At 41.7% G+C, this 19,491-nt stretch overlaps 1 protein-coding gene across 3 annotated transcripts in view; it reads right to left on the reverse strand.

Annotated features, from left to right (window-relative positions):
• The window catches only part of FBN2 (fibrillin 2), a 247,901-nt gene that overhangs the window by 174,315 nt on the left and 54,095 nt on the right, over window positions 1–19,491 (reverse strand). For all 3 annotated transcript variants that reach the window (XM_075541492.1, XM_075541491.1, XM_075541490.1), the window contains one exon: window positions 1,532–1,729. In XM_075541492.1, coding sequence (XP_075397607.1) covers window positions 1,532–1,729 — 198 coding nt within the window. The remainder of the gene's footprint in view (window positions 1–1,531; window positions 1,730–19,491) is intronic.

Genomic DNA, 19,491 nt, shown 5'->3' on the forward strand with positions numbered 1-19,491 from the left:
CGACTTCCCAATCACCCCTGTGAAGAGGGGATTGTCTGTTTGTTGTGCGTGGTCACTGCAGTGAATTACCAAACCTCGCCGAGACACAGAGTGCAGAGAGCTGTGGGCGGGAGAGCTGGGGGAAAGGCACATCTGACCCCTGCCTCATATGGACCTGCCCCAGGATATGGTCCTATTTCATTCTCCATCCATCATGGGAAGTCAGGGCCCCAGGCACCATTACTCTCCGACATCTCTGCCTCTGACACTGTTTATTAACTACAATCAATCAGAAAGGTCCAGGTCTCATTTTGTGTTCTATTGTTATTTACAGTAAATAAATTCTACTCCATTTCTAAAAATACAAGTGCTATAATCTCTGTGAAGAACACAATCGTCATTTTCTCTTTTCTTTTTATTTGAATTCTATTGCTATGTAACATGCAGTGAACTGACATCTGGCCGTTCGGAAGAGACCATGTTTCCAAGTCCCCAAAGTTCCAAAAATTGATTTAATGTGATGACAACAGAGGAGTAGTCCAAAAGATAATAACTAGGGGAGTTGTAAAACGAATGATAATAATTACCCAATACATCTATAACCATCTCCAGCCACTTGGGCTGGAGTCTCCTGCTGTAACATCCTCAGGGCCTCCAACTAAGCCTGACTCATGTTGCAAATGTGGCTATCTGGACCCCGGGCCCTGAGCAGCCCCGGCTGCATTGTCCGCAGTAACTGTGGTCGCAGACAAGGCCCACGCTTTGTGAAGAACCATATGGGACAGGTCGAGTGTCTCTGTTATTGGGTCCAGGCTATGGCAATTTGGTTAGGAGCCAGAGAGAAAACGATTCCGTAAGTATCTGCGTGTTTGCCAGTCTGTTGTACCGCAGGGGCTCATGGGGTGCTCCGTGGCAAGCTGGACGTTTTACAACCAGAACTTCAAATACTGGTGTAGCCATCCACGGAGGACAGGTTTTAGTCGCTTCCCTATTAAGAAAGAGTGGGCTGAAAGGACTCACAATCTATTTCCAAAAATCAGCTGACAATAGCTCTCTGGATCATACCAGAACGCTGGCTGATATAGTCCTGGAGTATGAGCCCACTACGGTGTACGTCACACAAACTACACAGTGGCTGCAACAACAGACTGACTAGATGAATGGCCGTGAAGATGGCAGAGAACTGGGCAGTGCTCCTGCTGCTGTCCTCGGGGTTGTCATGGATGAGTCCGGTTGACTCTGCAGCAACTAAGGCCACTCCCTGAATAGGCAGCAGGAGGAGGGCAGAGGGGTCAGCGGTATGTGGATCACGGCACGGAGTGATTCATCCTCTGGTTGTATTAAGTATCTTAAATGGTATATCTGCAATGAATCATCCCAGTGTTCCATATGAGTCCTATCTCTTCCCCTCCATTAATACCAAGAGGAGAGAGAGTCAGGCCCCTCTTCGAAATGAGCCTGGAGATCCAGACTCCACAAATACAGGGAAAGCAGGCCTGCTGTGTCGGGCTCGCTGCCAGACTGAATGCACAGAGGCTGACAGCTGACTCACCTTGGCATGCTCCAGTGCGGATGTTGGGGATAAAGCCCCGTCGGCAAGGTTGGGGCTGAGCAGGGCACATCTCGCAGGGGTGGCCCCAGGCCCGTCCAATGGTGGCACAGCACAGGGTCTTTGTGCAGACAATGCCCGTCAGCTGCCCTTGGCACATCTGGTTGTTGACCTGAGTGAAGCATGGGCCTGTCCTGTAATCTGGAATGCAAAAGAATAAGGAAAATGGATTTTATGATTATATACCAGTACCTCCAAATGCATAAAGCAGAAGCTCTTCTGTCTCACACCAAAGTGTCTCAAGGCAGAAGTCCAGAAAATTTCATTTAACATTTCCTATATTTCATTCACACGAAGTGAATTAAAATGTCAGTACATTCCACGACGACTAATTACTATGCACTGCTGCAGAGTTGATTCCAATTCATAGTGACCCTAGACAGCATGTCCAAGGCTGTACATCTTTACGGGAGTAGAAAGCCTTGTCTTTCTCGAACAGCTGCCCTCCCGGTTGGCAACCCAATGGGCGACACAACCAAAACTCCTTGGTGTTGTATGGTAAGTTGAAACGGGTGGATCACAAGCTATATAGAGGCAGGACACAACGTGTGTCACGGTAGACCTATCAATGGCTGATTACCCAGAAGCCCCTTGCCAGGACTTTCTCCTATGGCTTATCTGAGTGAACTTGATCTACGTGAACTTTAACTGACAACCTTTCAGTTAGCAGCTGAGCACAGACCCACCCTGGGATACGTCTGAGGAGCCTGGTGGAACACGGGAGTACGCTGGCGGTGAACCACAAGGTCAGTAGTTTGAAGCTACCAGCCGCTGTGCAGAGTAAAAAGTGAAGTTTTCTATTCTAGTAAAGAGTTCTTCTCAGGGACCGACGGGGCAGTTCTACTCTGTCCTACAGGGTCCCTTAATGAGTCAGAATCGATTTGATTGCAGTAAGTTTGGTTTGGGAGTTTTGTGAGCCATAGCTACACTATTCCTCCGTCTGCTCTATTTCCAATGAATCCCTTGGATGGCTCAATATACCTTTTTTATTTTTCAAGCCGAACTAAATCATAAACCACATAGATTTTACTCAGAGGCTACATTTATTATCACTGTCCTTCGAAGAGAAACAGGAAGTCAAAGGACGGTCAGTTTGACTAAGCTGGAGCCATTCCGCGATCCACATTTGCTATGAAATTCCAGCAGGAACATGTGAAAGAGGTCTGCCTCTCCCCTTCACGTAGATTGTACACACAGTTTGTTAACTCTTGCGTGAGAAGGCAAGAGCACAGGTTTCCTGGTCATGACCAACACAAGCCGCACGATTACATTTGAAGGGAAAAGCTCCAACTGGTTAAATTCAGATTTCCCCAAGAACAAAATATGGTAATCACATATATAAAGGAAGAAGAATCAATAATATTGGCAACATTTCCATGGAGGAAAAGACATTACTGGAAAAACATCAAACTTGGATATAGCATCCAAAATGTTCCAATTTCAGAAGATCTAGCTATCATACAGAACAAAAACAGCACTTCATACCACATAAGACTTCCCTACTTTAATGACTATAAGGCTTTCTTCTAGGTCTGGAAAGAACATACCGAAAGTTTAATATAGAGAAACAAAACCTAGAGTAGGTAACTTTTTGGCAAGCTGATTTAATATTCTGTTATTCTGTAGCTGAACTTCAACAAAAGAGCTCCTTTCAATCTCCTGCATAGGAACAGCAGATGTGTTGGCTGCAAATGAGGTTTTCTGGTTGTTGTTTTTTAAAGACGAACTTTGGAGCTTAAGTGTAGCTATGTGAACCTTGTAAATAAGCAAACTTGCATACTTCCCACACCACAAATTACCAGGTCAGAAATGTTTACACTTAACTATTGTCCTTCAGACAATACAAACTTCGCTGTTTAAAATAATATTACTAGAACCCGTGCCAGTTGCCTTTAAGTCAATCCTGGAATGTGTTTTGAATGGGTTCATTCACACTCAACCCCCCTACCCAAAACTTGCATCTCCACCTCCAGATCCATGGAGTCCCTATTTTAGCAAGATTGACCCAGGAAAGTCTCATACACTGATCCCCAAGAATATCCTCCGGCTATCTTTCACGCCTTGGCAATCTGAACTGCATGCATTTGCTTATATGGCACGGTAGATTTTAGAATTAAGTACCTCATTGTTTAAGGGAGTCAAACCCTCAATTAGTATTTCTTTAAGCAATCTGTGTGAAAATTACGTCCCTATGTTTAGCAGTATTTAATCCACTCTCCTATGTTGTAACGTAATCACACTTTACTACGAGACACGATGCCCCTCAGTGACCGAGGGCGATACAGGGGACAGCACCGGAGACACAGTGTGGGAATTGCACCTGACCTGATCCCACCACACCGAGGCAAATCACTGGGGGATTGCAGCAGAACAGCAAGGGAATGGAGTGGCAAGGTCCCCAGGGAATGCTGAAAGTGGACTTTGGGGCCAGGGCGTGGTGCCCCAACAGACTGGACTGGGAAACGCTCCTAAGGGCCAACAGGCGATCCTTGAACTAACTACAAGCTTTTCTTTCTTGAAAAAAAGAATTATTGATTAAGTAACTTATGTTAGAGTTGTGATTTTTAAGTGGAAATGTTTCTAAGTTTATGTACAGTACTGGATCATTTAGGTGAACTTTATATTTTTATGTAAGCATTTATAATTTTAATCTATTGTATTTATAAGTTATTTGAATAATTGCAGAGGCTTTTAACTCATGCGACTGAAAAACTGAAGAAGACGATCAGATGCATTTAATGTACAAAAGTATAAAATATATGGAGGTGTTTCATTAACCAAGTATGAAAGTAGAACCTAATATTATATAAAGGATCCTTAAAAGTCACTAAAATTTTCTATACTTACAGAAAAAATATTTATAGGCTGCCCTTAAAAGTTCAGTAATTGGGGTTTAGAATCTGTATTTTAATAATGTAAAATTTATTATTTAACTGTTATGGACAGAAAAATCCATCGGCACCACTGACCAGCCTATTTGTGGTGGATTCATGATGTGGAAATTCACGCTGTTCAAGCTGTTTACATGCGTACCAAGCATAGGCATTCTTGAATATACTGATTGACAACTTATTTTGCCAAGCTGTTCTGTAAGGTCAATTCTTGCGATAGAATTACAGGCCAAGTGTCCAATACGAAACAACGCAGAAGTGCCTTCTGCAGTTAGGTGGTGCCCATTCACATGATTCAGCACCACAGGGCCAATGCACATTCTTCAGCAATACCACGAGGAGGGGCAAATCTGCTTCCTCTCAGCCTCTCTCTCGGTGCAAAAGCAACAGCGGCTGTTCACTTAGGGGTGAAAGGTAGCCTCTCCTCATTTGGAACTGTGGCAGCAATTCACTGTCTCCATTTACTGAAAAATTAGGACAGGAAAATTAACTCTGTTGCACATATTTTACAGTTTTTCTTCTAAATTATCTCTTTTCATGTATTGCCATTTTAGCAGGTGAAAAAAAATAAAGCGATGTCATGACCGTGTGAAAAATCAAAAAGCTGGGGAAAAAAATGAAACTAAAATTCAACTTTAGATCCACCTCACCAAAATATTTACTTTCTTTATCCCTACACCACAAATCCTGTGTTCCCCAAACCAGAGCCGGGAATGGTCCACGTGAAAGTAGCCTCACTTTCTCCTCACAGAACAAAGTCCTTTCCTTTCTGAATGTTGTCACAGCTCCACAGGTGCCACCTCCACCACTCTGAGTAACACCCTTGCCCCACTCCACGCCCCCCCACCAAGTAGAACCCCCTAACTCCAAATTAGCAAATTTAGTTTTGCTTTGCTTCTGTTTTCTCCATCCACCCACATTCTATCAGGGAGACAATGTCTCTGTGCATACAGAGACACATTAAAGACGCTTCTACCTCCAGGAGTAATTAATTTCATTATCACGGTTGCAATGTGTCCTACTTCTAGCATAAGGCCATTATTTAATACTTCACTGGGAGAGGGACACAGGGAAAGAAGGGCCCCTTTGACCCATTCTCCACAGGCTTTCAAAGCACAAGGCTTCTGCTGACATCAAAGGCCACTCCAAGAATGAAGAGGCGGAGAGATAATTAGGTGGTGGCCACTGATGCAAACCAAATTGCTATCTTTGATGTCATGCTTCATAAGGCCATCAAAGATGTCACCCTCAAATTCGTGGCTTATGAACCTCAAGTGCACCCTCCCAGGAACAAAACCAATCAACTCGCTCTAAGGACAATAAAAGGCAGGAGGACTCAAACTAAGATTATTTAAGCAGAAGGGTATTTTCACTTTAGAGGATAAAAATCAAGACCAAAAAAAGTTCTGCCATGAGCTAACAAGTGGGCTAGTGGCTGTCAACGTGTAACACAAAAGAAGGATCGTGTGCCAGTCAATTCGATCTCATGCCAAGTGTTACGGATTCTTAAAATACAATGTAAGTTATGGTGTCTCAACTACATTTTGATTAAGTAGGGCTGAATTTATTTCAGGGAGCAGTAGTATGCGCGCACAAATGATTCATTTATTAATATAATTAGAAACGGAATCAAGGGAACACAGCACATGGATAGATTTATATACCCATTTATACTAACACATGAGATCACCAGACCGGATTATGATGGCTGCTAACAGTTTTTATGTCACCTCATAGATTCAACATTCTAAATCTTTTTTTACTGGAATTTCTGTCTTAATTAATTCTTTCTGAGTCATATACATAGGTATGTGTGTATAGGTGTAAATACAACTTACTGACTATAAATACAATTTACTGAGTCAATCAAACCAAATAAATCATGCCCTTCCCAGGAAACATGATGACTTATTGCATGATAGGAAAGCAAAAACCCCACTCTATGATTCTACTCTAACATATGATAACCAGTGCAACATGTAACACATGAGCGGGATTTTGTGGTAGACAGGATACTGTCACATAATTCATTCCTTGGGTTTTCACCAGTTGGGAGTTTTAGGCAAATGCTGAAGAGCTAGGAAGACACTCTTAGATGATATGGTCTTCTTAAAGAACTAAGCAGGATGTTTCAGTGGGTACAGCTGACCGGCGAAGCAGAAGGCCATCCGCCCCTGGAAACAGGTGAAGGGAGTCTTGTGATAGTCACCTACCTTGCTTGTGCTAGTGTCTCTACGAGTGGTGTGAATCTTCTTGACTTTTATGGCAGTAACCTTCTATCTGAGCCTTATATACTGACACCAGAAGAGGCCTGTGAGCAATGCCTTCTTCCCATTACATTCCAGCAAAATCTCAGAGTAAGTACCAGGGCACCAGCTCACCTAGAGAAAAATAACCCCATTTTTCTGACTGATGTTTGAAATGGCTGGGAGATCCAGTTAGCCCAACTGATACTGGCACGGAGGAGCAAACACTCCATAAATAGGCAAATAAAAATGAAAAAGACTCAAGGCGTTCTTTGGCTTAGGGATGTCAATCCTTTCAATGTTAAGGCTCCACAGAAGCACTAAAAAGGGAGATGGCCATTGCTTCAATCTAAATTGGTTGTCTGGATGACCAGGTGGGAGAAATAGCTCAAAACAAAGAGCGGAATTGTTCAGAAATGAAGTTTATAAGTAAATGACAGTGCTTGAGAAGACATAGCCTAAAAACCTCAATGTGGATACTAGGGTTTTTTTAATGAGATTTGAAAAGAAAACAACAGGGACATCATAAATTACTTTTTATATTGCTGTGTAAATAAAAAATAGCCTGGCATCTTCATATTAAACTGGTTCACAGTGTCCTAGACGAGAATGGAAAAGAGAAACCAAAGAAGCGCCTAATAAAATTTCTGAACTGTAAGTCCAGTGACCTCTCCCACAAAAATCCCCCTTCCAGAGCGAGTGAGCAAGCCACCTATAACAGGAAGAAACCGATTATGCGCATTCTCTACTTCTGAAGAACGGAACATTACAATATAGGAAGCAAAGCTACATGGCATTAGTTTAGAAACATCAAGAAATGATGATTAAAACTGAAAAGCCACATGATATGAACCTTAGGATCTGGGGGTTGGGAATAGTACTTGTAATGAGAACTGGAAAAGAAATTATTCTTAAAACCTCTGTTTGGAATGGGGAGAAACGAACATGAAATCTTGCTCTGGGCAAGAAGAGCAGGTATTATTTAATTTGGTTGCTATAAAACACTTGTAGGAAGTGATTCTAAGTTTCAACAAAAGAAAAACACAGGAAGATCACTACTTTTCTGGAAAACATAAGGAATTTGAGTAATAGAAATAAAGAAGGAAAATACAATAAAAGGAAAATGATAAAGCAGAAAAAACAGTATTTAATTTATGTATTACATATACACATGAAAGTGAGTCAAAACATACTGCTAAAAATCACAAGAATCTTTATTAAACAAAAATGTCAACATGTGCACCTATTATTTCTAGGCATCTCCTCCATTAGGATCTATACCCTTCTGATGGTCCTATTTTCCCCTCTCTAACCCTTCTGCAAAGGATTCTGTGTGCTTAGATTTACACCACCTCAATCAGCAGGTTGGGCATTTTCCAGGGACTCAAATTTCATTCCTTTGAAATGTTCTTTGATTTGGGGGAAAAATGAAATCCAGCATGGGGCAATAAGGGTCTCAAAGGATAATCCTTACTATCTTCCAAAAAACAGGGAAAGGATGTGCTAGGGAAAGAATCCCTTAACTGTCCCAGAGTTTTCCTTACTATTGCAGTTTTAAATATTTTAAACCTTCTTCATAATTAAGTCCCTGTGATCTCCTGTGTCCTTTGAGAAAAATCTATCAAGAGTAACCTTCCAGATGTCCCCAAACAGTCACTGGAACCTTCTGAATGGACTTGAGCTGAATTTGACTGGACCAGCAGATCCCTCTGAAACCACTGTTCGATGGAGCCTTCTCTTTTGAAGGCAGTGTCCTGAGACTTCGGCAGGTGCACTCCCGAGAGAACATGTCCAACCCCCCGGTGATTGAGAACTCATGCATGTTTCATTTGGAATACACCTGTGCACGTATTAACTGGAACCTAGAAAAGATACTTTTTTGCTTACTCCCATGTCCTATGTTTTTCTGTTATTAGATGCTGTCAGGTTGATGATCTGATAAAACAACAGAGTAAAAACTTCCCATTCCTGCACTGTCCTTATAATTGTGGATATGTCTGACGAGTCTATTGCTGCAGCCGCTGTGTCAGTCCATCACTCGGAGTGTCCTCCTCCTTTTTCGCTGACCTTCGACCTTCTCATGTATGATGTCCCCCTCGACGGACTGACCCCTTCTGATAATATGGCTCAAAGAGGCGAGAGAAGTCCTTGTCCAAAGGAACACTTCTGGCTGAACTTCCACAACAGGCTTGTTCAGTCTTCCAGTTACCCACGGTAATTTCAGTGTTTTGTGTTTTTCTGTTTTTGTTTTTGTCAATACTGCAAGAATCAGTTCATTTTCAGTAGTCCTTGCATATGAGGAAAGTGAAAGCTCTGTGCTTTAAATCATGCACTTTAGTTCTCAAGGAGGTATCTTTTCTTGTCCATGTTCTAAAGAGATCGTTTGCCGCACATTTCCCCAATTAAATACCTTGCTCTTGTTATGACTGGTGCCTCCAAGGACACTGATGATGGATTCAAGTGCAATAAAACTTTGATAACACAGTATTTTCCCCCATGTATCATGCTGTTGCCTCTGGGTTCAGTGTGAGGGCTTTTGTTTCTCTACGTTGAGATGGAAGCCACGTGGAAGGGCACAGTCTGCGGATGCTCCCTTCAGGAAGCAAGGCGGCATCGTCTGCACTGAAGGCTGCTAATGCAGCTTCCCTTCATTCTAATGCTGCATTCTTCTTCATACGGTCCAGTTTCTTGAGTTATTTTCCCAGCATGCAGAGTGCATCAATCTGGTCAAAGACTATACCGGAACTCTGACCCGTACATTTCCTGATTTTAAATCTCGCACTACCCACCCACTTGTCCTGTTTAAATGATTTCCTCTCCATCTAGGAACAGCTTCTGCACGAGCATGAGTAAGTCCTCTGGAATTTCCATTCTGCACAACGTTACCCTAACATGTCTCATTCACGACTGGTCATGATACGTAAAACCGAATGATGGCAATTAATGCAGTGGATTGAAATTGCAATAAATATCTTGCTTTCAATCATACCAAAAATATAATTATACACCAAATTTACAATAAACGAAAATTTCATTCTCTTCTGTCTAAACAGAAAGCATCACAAGCCAAAGACAAAGAAAGGTTGAAAACAAGTGGAAGAAAAAGCCATCAGGAAAACAGAGTGAAATAAAGTAGAAACAGCCAGGTTTAGCACTAGGCAAAGTAGACTCACAGGAGTCGAGCCGCATTGGCTGAATCAATGAAAAATATTAGGTAACAGTTGAAAGTGGTAGTCCACCAAGAGGTCATAAAATGTATGAACTCCTGTTGAGTGAAACGCAGAGCAAATGCTTCTTTCAGCAGCACAATAAGCACGTTAGGTTATAAAACATCTTGACAGACTTGTCAGAGGAGGCAGACAAAGAATAAGGGAGCAAGGACAGAGACGGCCCCACAGACTGGTAGTGCAGCCGTGCACACTAAACACAGAGAACGTGTACTCTTCTGAGAGCACTGACTAAAGCCATCAGGCACTTGGTTCTGATGACGAATTTCTAATATCCTGAGAATCAATAGGATCTTGAAGGTTCTATGAATAGTTTCTCTCTGGAGTGAAAGTCTGAAACTCTCCACAGCTCCCTGCACAGAAGGCTCTCAAGTACTGTGGCTGTCATCTTACAGCAGAAAGAAGTAACGTATTATTATTCCCTTTCTCTAAAAAGACAACAAAAAACCTACAGCAAATTTTAGCTGTAGAACTGTCTGTGATAGGATATTCGGCATTTCGGAGATTTCTTTGGCAGTTAAAAATTCCACACAAATGTGGCTTGATATGAGCTATGGTTGTGTTGTCCAGAATGGTAGATACTAGCCACGCGTGACTTTTAAAACTTAGTCACCCACTGAATTAAATAACATAAACACTCAGGTCATCAGTTACACTATCCACATGCCACGTGCTTAACGACCACAAGTGGTGGGTTGGCGGCTATTAGACACAATAGCACACAAACCCCTCCATCTTCCCTCAGTGGCCAATCAGGGCCAGCAAAAGGCTGTCTGCTGACCGGCTGGAAGATGAGCCCCTCCGGCTGGAAGGCACACAGCACGAGTGTGGAAGAGGGCTTTCCTCAGACCAGACCTTAATGGCATCATGGAAGCAAAGTTTAGGGACCTTTATTTACTGGTGGAGCATAATTCAAAATGAGAATAAATGGCTGCAAACATCCATTCATAGTTGGAAAATGAAATGTGCAAAGTATGAATCGGGAAAACGGAAAATCATTAATAAAATCGAACATATAAAGACATTTGCATGTGAAAACCTGGCAACGAATAAGAAAGATGTGGTGTTGACAAAGAATACTGATACTAAGATTGCTAGAACATCAAACGAATCTGTGTAGGAAGAAATACAGCCAGAATGTTGCTCAGAAGTAAGAATGGCAAGACTTTGTCTCATACTTTGGACATGTTATCCAGAAGGACACCATGCTGGCTAAAACAAGAGGGTCGACCAAAAAGACGACAGCCACCCACCCCCACCCCAAAGATGGCATGATGCACTAACTGCAACAATGGGCTCCAATATCACAGCAATATGAGGATGGCACAGGGCTCCGGAATGTTTCAGCCTGTTGCACACAGGCTCTCTGAGTTGGAACAGACCTTACTTACCCTCCTATTTATAAATAAGGATCCTTGGTGACTCTACAGTTGAGGGCTCAGCTGCAGACCCACACAGCTCCAATGAAGAAAGGTCTGGCAACCTTTCCTTGAAAAGGTTGTAGCCTATAAAGCCCATGGCCTCCTCTGTCACACAGGGCAGTTAGGCATCAGTCAATTCTGTGCCACCTAACGGCAACAGAGCAATACACATAGATCTCATATTAAATGTCAAATGCTCATATATGGATACATATAAATAAATCAGAGAATATATACTCAAAATACATATATTTAATAATTCAAGCATCATTTACTCCCTATATCTTTTTTTTCAGTGCCTACCATGAAGTTCAATATTTATCGTCATCATTTCCTTTAACACAAGCTGCCATTACATTGATTCTGACTCATGGTTACCCCGTGGGTGCCAGAATAAACTGCCCCAACCCTGACACGTGGTTTTCAATCGTTGACTCCCTGCTCCCCATCCCCCTGCCAGCTGTAGATCCCAGGCCTTTTTCTTTGAGGTTCTTCGTAGCCGTTGTTTGCTGCCAGCACGTACGTTCTCCTCATAACAGCCCTATGTACAAGGGAATGAAGCGCCGCCTGGGCCTGCACCACCCCCAGCTTGCTGCTAGGTTGGAGCCCATTTGGTGGAGCTGCAGCATCAATCCAACCTTGAAGTTGGTCACTGAACATTTAACTGTATCACCAACCTAATCTACAAAATAACGTTGCTTGGTAAGTGAGTATATTCTTTTACAGATGTAGACAGAGAAGTTTAGCTGGGTTGAATTCGTTGTCCAAAGTCACAGGGATGCTGCTACACAGAATTTTCATAACATATTTATTTGAACCAAAACCCATGCTCTTAAGTAATTTTTGCTAACTTCCAGAAACTGGCTGTCAAGTTCTCTGAGGGGTGTCTGTATTCGACTGATAGTTTATGGTCTACATTGTACTCTCCCTCCCCCCTCGTTCTATTGTTTTATGACTATAAACCCCTTTTTAACTAATCATTTCAGACTAATTTATTACATGCATCACTGGTCACTTTGGTATGCCTTTTAAGATAATCACCGAACTTCACATTTTTGTGCATCTTGTCTATATTTAGGCTTTCCTCTACTCTGACTGTGCACATGGTTCTTAGGTAAGACAATCCCCTTGCAGCAGGCGCTCCGTGGCACTGCACACTAGCCTGTGTGACGCCACAGTGGCAGCTTCTAGGTTCTGCCCTCGGAGTAGCTGACCTGAGTAGGAACAAACATCACGTCAAAGCTGCGAGGCAACACTGATCAAGTACCAACAAGGCACGACTCCTACTGCTCGGAAAATCCCATTTAGTCTAGAGAGGTAAGCAAGGGCCAGGCTGAGTGGTCTGCTTCCCAGTGCAAGCTACGTTAGATGAGGCATGTAAAGCCATTCTGAGAAAAAGGTATTATTTAATGTTATTTCTTTACAACTTTAGAATTGGAAAAGACCTTAGAGATTATTTGTCACGCAGTTGGTCTGTCATGCAATTAACAGATGAGAAAATAAGAGTCCAGAAAGTTCCATCAACCAGCCCTCAGTCAAAAGGACTTGACGTAACATCAGCCTCCAGATGGTAACTGGAAAACTTACAACTGACAGGAGCTGGGATGCGCTGGGCTCTGCAGGACAAAGGAGGACACCTGCAGTGCCGAAATCCAGACACAGAGATAGCCCGTTCTCTTCCAAAGCGGGGTCCATGGAACACCAGTCAGGAGAAAAACACTGGACGTCCTATCTCCTTTTCAAAGGGAGGGAGGGCAACTACATGGTCAAGTATATCCGGAAGTAGACTAGTTTTGTTGTTCGCTTTTCAGGGACCTTGAATATCCATGTATGCATTCTTAACTTCCAAGATGAGGCTGGAGTAGGTGATGCTCAGTTTATTTTCTAATAAAATCTTTTATATTCCATCACATTCCTCAAGATTAGTGTGGGATGGAAAACACTTGGGCAAACACGTATCTAACTTTATCAGCCCGCAAATTCTTGCTGTATCCTCAAACCAGACGGCCCGTAACAGACTTAATGAAAGGCCATAGTTTGTGTAATTGGCTTTCCTCCAGCTGACATCACTAATACCACACATGTCACGCTGAATTCGAGCGTCTTGTGACATGACCGTAGCCCTTAAGACTTTCATAGCTGTTGCGCTAAACTCCTTCTCCGCGAGTAGTCTTGGAAGCATCTACACGTAAAGCTGGCATAGAGTCTCTCTGTACATCTTCTAATGCCTTTGACCCATAACTGATGACAGAAAGCACACGGCTTCAGGTTCCGTTGCGTAGGAGTTTGTTAGGAACACGGGGCATGGGAAATAATGACCAACGCTGAAGGATACACTGACGTTGGTATAGTACTGCTCGGACAGCGTCACGTTACTTTGCGTTCCTAAACATCACAGCAACACGAGGAGACCGGTTATCTTTATGCATGAGGAAACCCAGGCACTATTGAGGTGAGGTAATGAGTCAAGAGCCATAAAAGTAACAATGGCTGAGCGGGGGGTGAGGAGAACATTGTGAAACAGATTACATTAGTTTTCTCACATTTATTCATAAAGGTACTGAGGAGCAGCTAAGTATACTCCAGATGGCATTATCTTTTTTTCCTAGACACTGCAACAGGTATGTAATACACTGTCGTGCTTTTGTGGTCCTGGCTACAATTTTCTTGCCAGCTACACAAAGGTGTTCACAAATCCCTATAGATGGATCATCGACAAGTTCATTAGAAATAAAGATGGGAGTTGAAAATAATGAAAATGCCCCGTGAACGTTTTGCAGCTCCATGAGGAGAATGCGAGCAATAACCAGAACAGGAAAAACGATTCTCTGCAGCCCTGACACTGAACCTCCTTCTTGGAAAAAAAGGGTAGCAAACATTGCATAGCAACCAAATCTTCTGCCTCTTGGAATGGCAGCTGGTTTGGCAACAGCTAACATCCCATTCAAGAGTGGTGGCCCCAGAGCCTTGCTCTCTAGTTTTACCCGTCATCCATAGCTTCACATATCAGGTTCACTAAGTCTCTTCCACACCTCTCATTCCAAGGCTTTGGTCTATTTTTCCCCATTCTTGTAATCTTTCAGCATCATATAACTTTAAAATATTCCAGTCTGTTCTGGGCTTGCTTCACACTCCATGAATGAACCAGTTCAAACTAGTTCGATGTCTTCTGGTGCCAAGGATAAGTACTCAGCTGCTAACCAAAAGGTTGCTAGTTCAAACCCATCCGGCACCCCTGTGAGGTATTTGTAAAGATGATGGACAAGAACACCTCATAGGCAGCTCTATCTTGTCACATGGTGTCAATGCAAGTTGGAACCAACTCCATGGCACCCAATAATAACGCCACACATAGACGCACACAACACAGTGATGAACACAGGATTGTAGTCAGGAAAATGTGGATTCATACCCAGAGGCCTACTTCCATCTAGATCCCATTGGTGGTCTCACATAAGTGACTTTTCCTCATTTGGAAAATAAGTGAAGCAAGAATATTTAGATTTGATGATGTCAATGTGAGCATATCAGGAGATAAGAAAAAGGCTCAAGTGTTTGGCAGGTGGTCTTAATAAACACTCAGCAACTCCATTACTATTATTATTGTGATTATTAGTAATCTCAAATTTGGGGGGGCATTTTTAGTTTACAAATTACCATTCTATTATCTCCATTAAAGTGGCATCAAGTGAAAAAGGAAGAAAAACCTACATAAACTTCACTTGTGGCTTTGATCATTAAAATCATATATGGATACAATTTTCTTGCATATGAAAGCTGGAAGAAACCACTTAAGTGGCTAGCAGGATCTTTCCAAGAGATAATATACTTCCCTTATGGAGTTATTTTCTCTATTTTTCAAGTTCCCAAAGATCTGTTTGGAATCAAAGCCAGGTTTCACAGCCTGAAAATTAATACTATATAGTTCAGAAATAAATTATTTTGAAAAGAGAAATACCAGACCCACATTTTTGCCCAGAGTGTGGGGGTGGGCATGAGGATCTCCCTTCCTACCTCGCCAGAAAGCCCAGTGGACACATATAAAAGTAGAGTCCAGCACTTGTCCATTATGTGGTCTGTGAAAGACAGCACCCCACTTGATGCATGACTCTTAGCCCCCATTCCAGCCAGCAGGAAGGCTCATCCCGGGGAACTACAGTCATCAGTTTGATTAGCCAGACATTATCTGGTTTCCAGATTATCTTATTCTACCAGCAGCCTCTAACTTCTTGCCAGGAGGCTGTGCCTCATGCCGGGACAGCAGGCCCGAAGTAAGAAGAAATAATGGCTCAGAATCCCGCGAGCCTGCCAGCATCTGCACTCAGCAAGAGCATCTCAACGGCTAACGACGACCATCAAAGGAAACGCCGTTGCAGTGAACGCACACGTTTCCAAATTTAGCTCATGTCCCGGATATAGAAAAAACAGCTTGGTGCTTAACTCCATTCTTCAATTTCCAACCAGATGTTTTCTAGGTTGTGTGACTCTCTAATTGCCTTCAAGAATTAAAGGATGACGATGATCATTCCTGTATATCACTGGTCTCCTCTGTTCCCAATAAAGGAAACTAAACTTCAAAAACTCTACTGAGAAACAAAACAAACGAACAAACAAACAAACACAGAACACCTTCCTCGTGTTTCTTTAAGTACTCTCAGACACCTCAGCCTATCTTCTTTGTCTATGAGGCCGTGCCTATCTTATTTCTGTACAGCCAATTGTACAGGCTCATACCGGGGAACTTCAGAATACTTATCTGAATGTACAGATGAGAGATAACAAATTGCAGTGGGTTACCTTATATTATCATATATTTGAGAGGCAAATTAAACTATGACTGAATTGAAAGGGATCTGCTTTAATGCCCAATAACTTTGAATAATTTAAATACATAGCACTTATTAACATTGTTGTAATATTCACCCTAAAGCTGGACATCCAAAAAATTGGGTTATATAATTCATGAAAATCATTTTCACAGTATACGATGAGCAGGCGGAGAAAATAAAGCTACATTTGTCCTGCACCCAGTCTCCTTCGTTTGGGGATAATAATCTTCCCACTGTGTACTCGCTGACGCAGACACAGAAGTTTTTCTACAGAAAAGGATGGTGGAAGCAGCAAAGAACCTCTAGACTGAAGACTCACGGCTCAACCATGGACTATCCAGGGATTTACCTGGCAGGATCTTAGATGCGTTATTTGTTGGGATCTTTCCTTAAACTTGTTTCTCTGGTCTGCCTATTGATTCTATGAACTAGCCAATATTTTTGTAGTACATTATTTTTGTAATTAAACAGTGCAGCGAACACATTTGATTACTGTTCTTTTGCAACCGAAAGCCTAACTGATGAAGGCAGCACTCATTCACAAATGGAATGCTAAGTTTAAAAGGTTCTTTACATTAAGTGGTAAAAATAATTAGATGGTGCCCAACTACTAGATAAAATAGCATCTGGGCTCTTAAAGGCTTGTCTCCAAGCAAGCAGTCTTCTAAGCGAGATGCCAACTAAGTCCACCTGCAAGAAGCAGAGCGCCATCATACACTGAAGGATTGTGAAGTATATAATACAAAGTCGAAAGATGGAGTCGTATCGGAACCTAAACTTTGAGCATCTGGTTTGCAGAAGTCTACAAAGGAAATACGCCTCTGAGGAACACCCTCCATCTACAGTTGAGAGACAGGGGAATGAAATTGAGGATGGTGGTTACTAACAGAGTGCACTGGAGAGTTGAGTATAAAGATCAAAACTTTGACGGCAGATTCCCCCCCAATGATGCATCTATTTTTGGTTTGCATTGTTTTGATCGTATTAAGGTGTATCTCAGAGGTGTTAGGTCATTGGGGGGTCACCCTCCTGAAGTTGTGTGATATGTTTTTTCATTTTTGGGATATGGAACCCAGGATTGATGAACCAACAGAGCTACTAAGAAGAAAAGGGGTTTTGGGGAGAGGAACAGAGTGGTCATGGCAGGGTGAAGGGGAGCCAAGGCCATGGAGCCTACATGGAAAAGGAGTATGAAAATTCATTGTGGTAGCAAATACACAATTTTGTTGGACGTGCTTGAACCATGGAATGATATATGTATTAATTCCCAGTTAACAATAATTTTAATTGGTATAAAATTGCCAAACAAAAATTATATTTACTTTATTAAATGTAAGAGATAAAATAAGTTTTTATACTATCAGAAACACTCATACATAAAACCTAGCAATCCAGTTCTAGATGTCTGGACATGGGAAACCTTTGTATGTATGCACAAGAAAGTAATTTGAAAAAAAGATTGTAGTACTACTTTTTATAAGGAAGAAATTAGAATCCAAGTGTCAATCATTTTGGGGGGCATTCATGTGTGTGTTATTGTTTGCATCTACATCTCATTTGAAGTTAGAAATGTGCAATGTTGACATAGTAGTAATATTGCTCAGAGACATATTAGTTGACCTACTAGAAATATTGTTCATTGTCCATTGTATACATCTTTCTCATGTCTCAGGTGTGCTGGCTTGCTTGTTTTCAATAAAACAAATAATTAAAAGGATATTTTAGTGTGGTTTTGGTGGAAGTTTGCACAGCATATTAGGTTCTCACTCCACCAGCTCTGTACAACTCGTTCAGTGATATCGGTGTGGATGCTGGCTTTCATGAAGGCACACTATCATCATAATGTGGAGAACTGCTCTAGCCTCATTCCTAACGCCTGCCAAGCTGTGCGGCCAGCCATGAGGCTTATAAAAGATATAAAGGAGACCATAGATGAACTTCACCAGCTCATGTTAATAAGAAACACTTGTTAAATGGCAACATCCAACCGTTATGAAGAGAGCACATCCTAGCTCAAAAGAAGAAGCATCCTTTCAAACTCGACTTATCAGTTGGCAGCCTATTACCCTGTCTTTAAGGAGGCCGACAGTAGCACAATAATTTGCTATATTTGGCACATCAGTCTCACAGAAGTTTAAAGTTTGCCTGACTTCAATTTCTAAAAATTCACAAATGATACCTTAAAATACTAATAAAATACTGAGGCCTCAGGAGTCTATGGAACACAAAAATACAGTAACTTTGAGCCTATAAAAGTACCCCAAGTAATAAATAATGGGTTGCCCAAGGAAACCAAATAAGATTAGTAAGTTTGGTATGAATGGTTTAAATTTTTTTAATGATAAGAGCTAGCAAAATCACAAAGTTTATAGTAATGCTCATTAAAAATTTTAAAAAAAGCTTATCCCCTTTATGGAGTATATTAGTGTGCTCACCAGAATAGGCTAGTCAACAGTATCTCAATCCTGCTATAGTGTCTGACTTAACTGCTATGATGTAATAGTTTCAACCACATATGTAATGGAAGTCTGCAATTGATTCAGCTAACATAGTCTCAGAAATAAAAATGTTTTACGTAAAGTGAAAGGAAAATATGGCTTAAAAATTGCTTGATGCACAAATTCATTAATTTTTGTCTTTAGTTTTTTATAGAATGATAGCTTTATTCACATTATGTTATCCATATTTTTTAATACATTTAATCTCTCTCAACCAAGTGCTAGCACATAAGCAGGCACTCTTTCTGTTTTTCTGGGCCCTTAGGAGTTGTTATTACTTAAGTATTAGGCTGATCAAGTAAGCTAAATATTTTAGTAGATCTAAAGATGAAATGTTTTTAAAACCAGACTCACAAGGGTCGGGACTCTGCATCTAGGCTGTCATCTTCCAGTTCTCTGGACTTGAGCCATCGCCTGCCATATTGCCTGCTGATTCTGGGAGCCATCACCAACCTACAATCTGCCTCACTGCCCATTTAGGACCCACTTGCCCTTCTAATCACAAGCCTGACCTGCTGACTGTGAATTCATCAGTCTCTGCATCCTGTGGTGTTCTTGTTGATCCTGGACTCATCAGCCCTTGAAGCCACATGAATCAGTTTTAAGCCTCCAGTTTAAAATCTGATCCATCAACTTGAAATCTGATTGGACTTAATCCATGTTTCCAACTCTGTGTGCCATTTACTTTTATCTATCTCTTTATATATCTATATGTAGATATATAGCAGATAGATAGATAGATAAAAAGAGTCACTGGTTTTACTTCTCTAGACTACCCAGCCTAAAGCATA

The sequence above is a fragment of the Tenrec ecaudatus genome, chromosome 2, assembly GCF_050624435.1.
Source record: "Tenrec ecaudatus isolate mTenEca1 chromosome 2, mTenEca1.hap1, whole genome shotgun sequence".
NCBI lineage: Eukaryota > Metazoa > Chordata > Mammalia > Afrosoricida > Tenrecidae > Tenrec > Tenrec ecaudatus.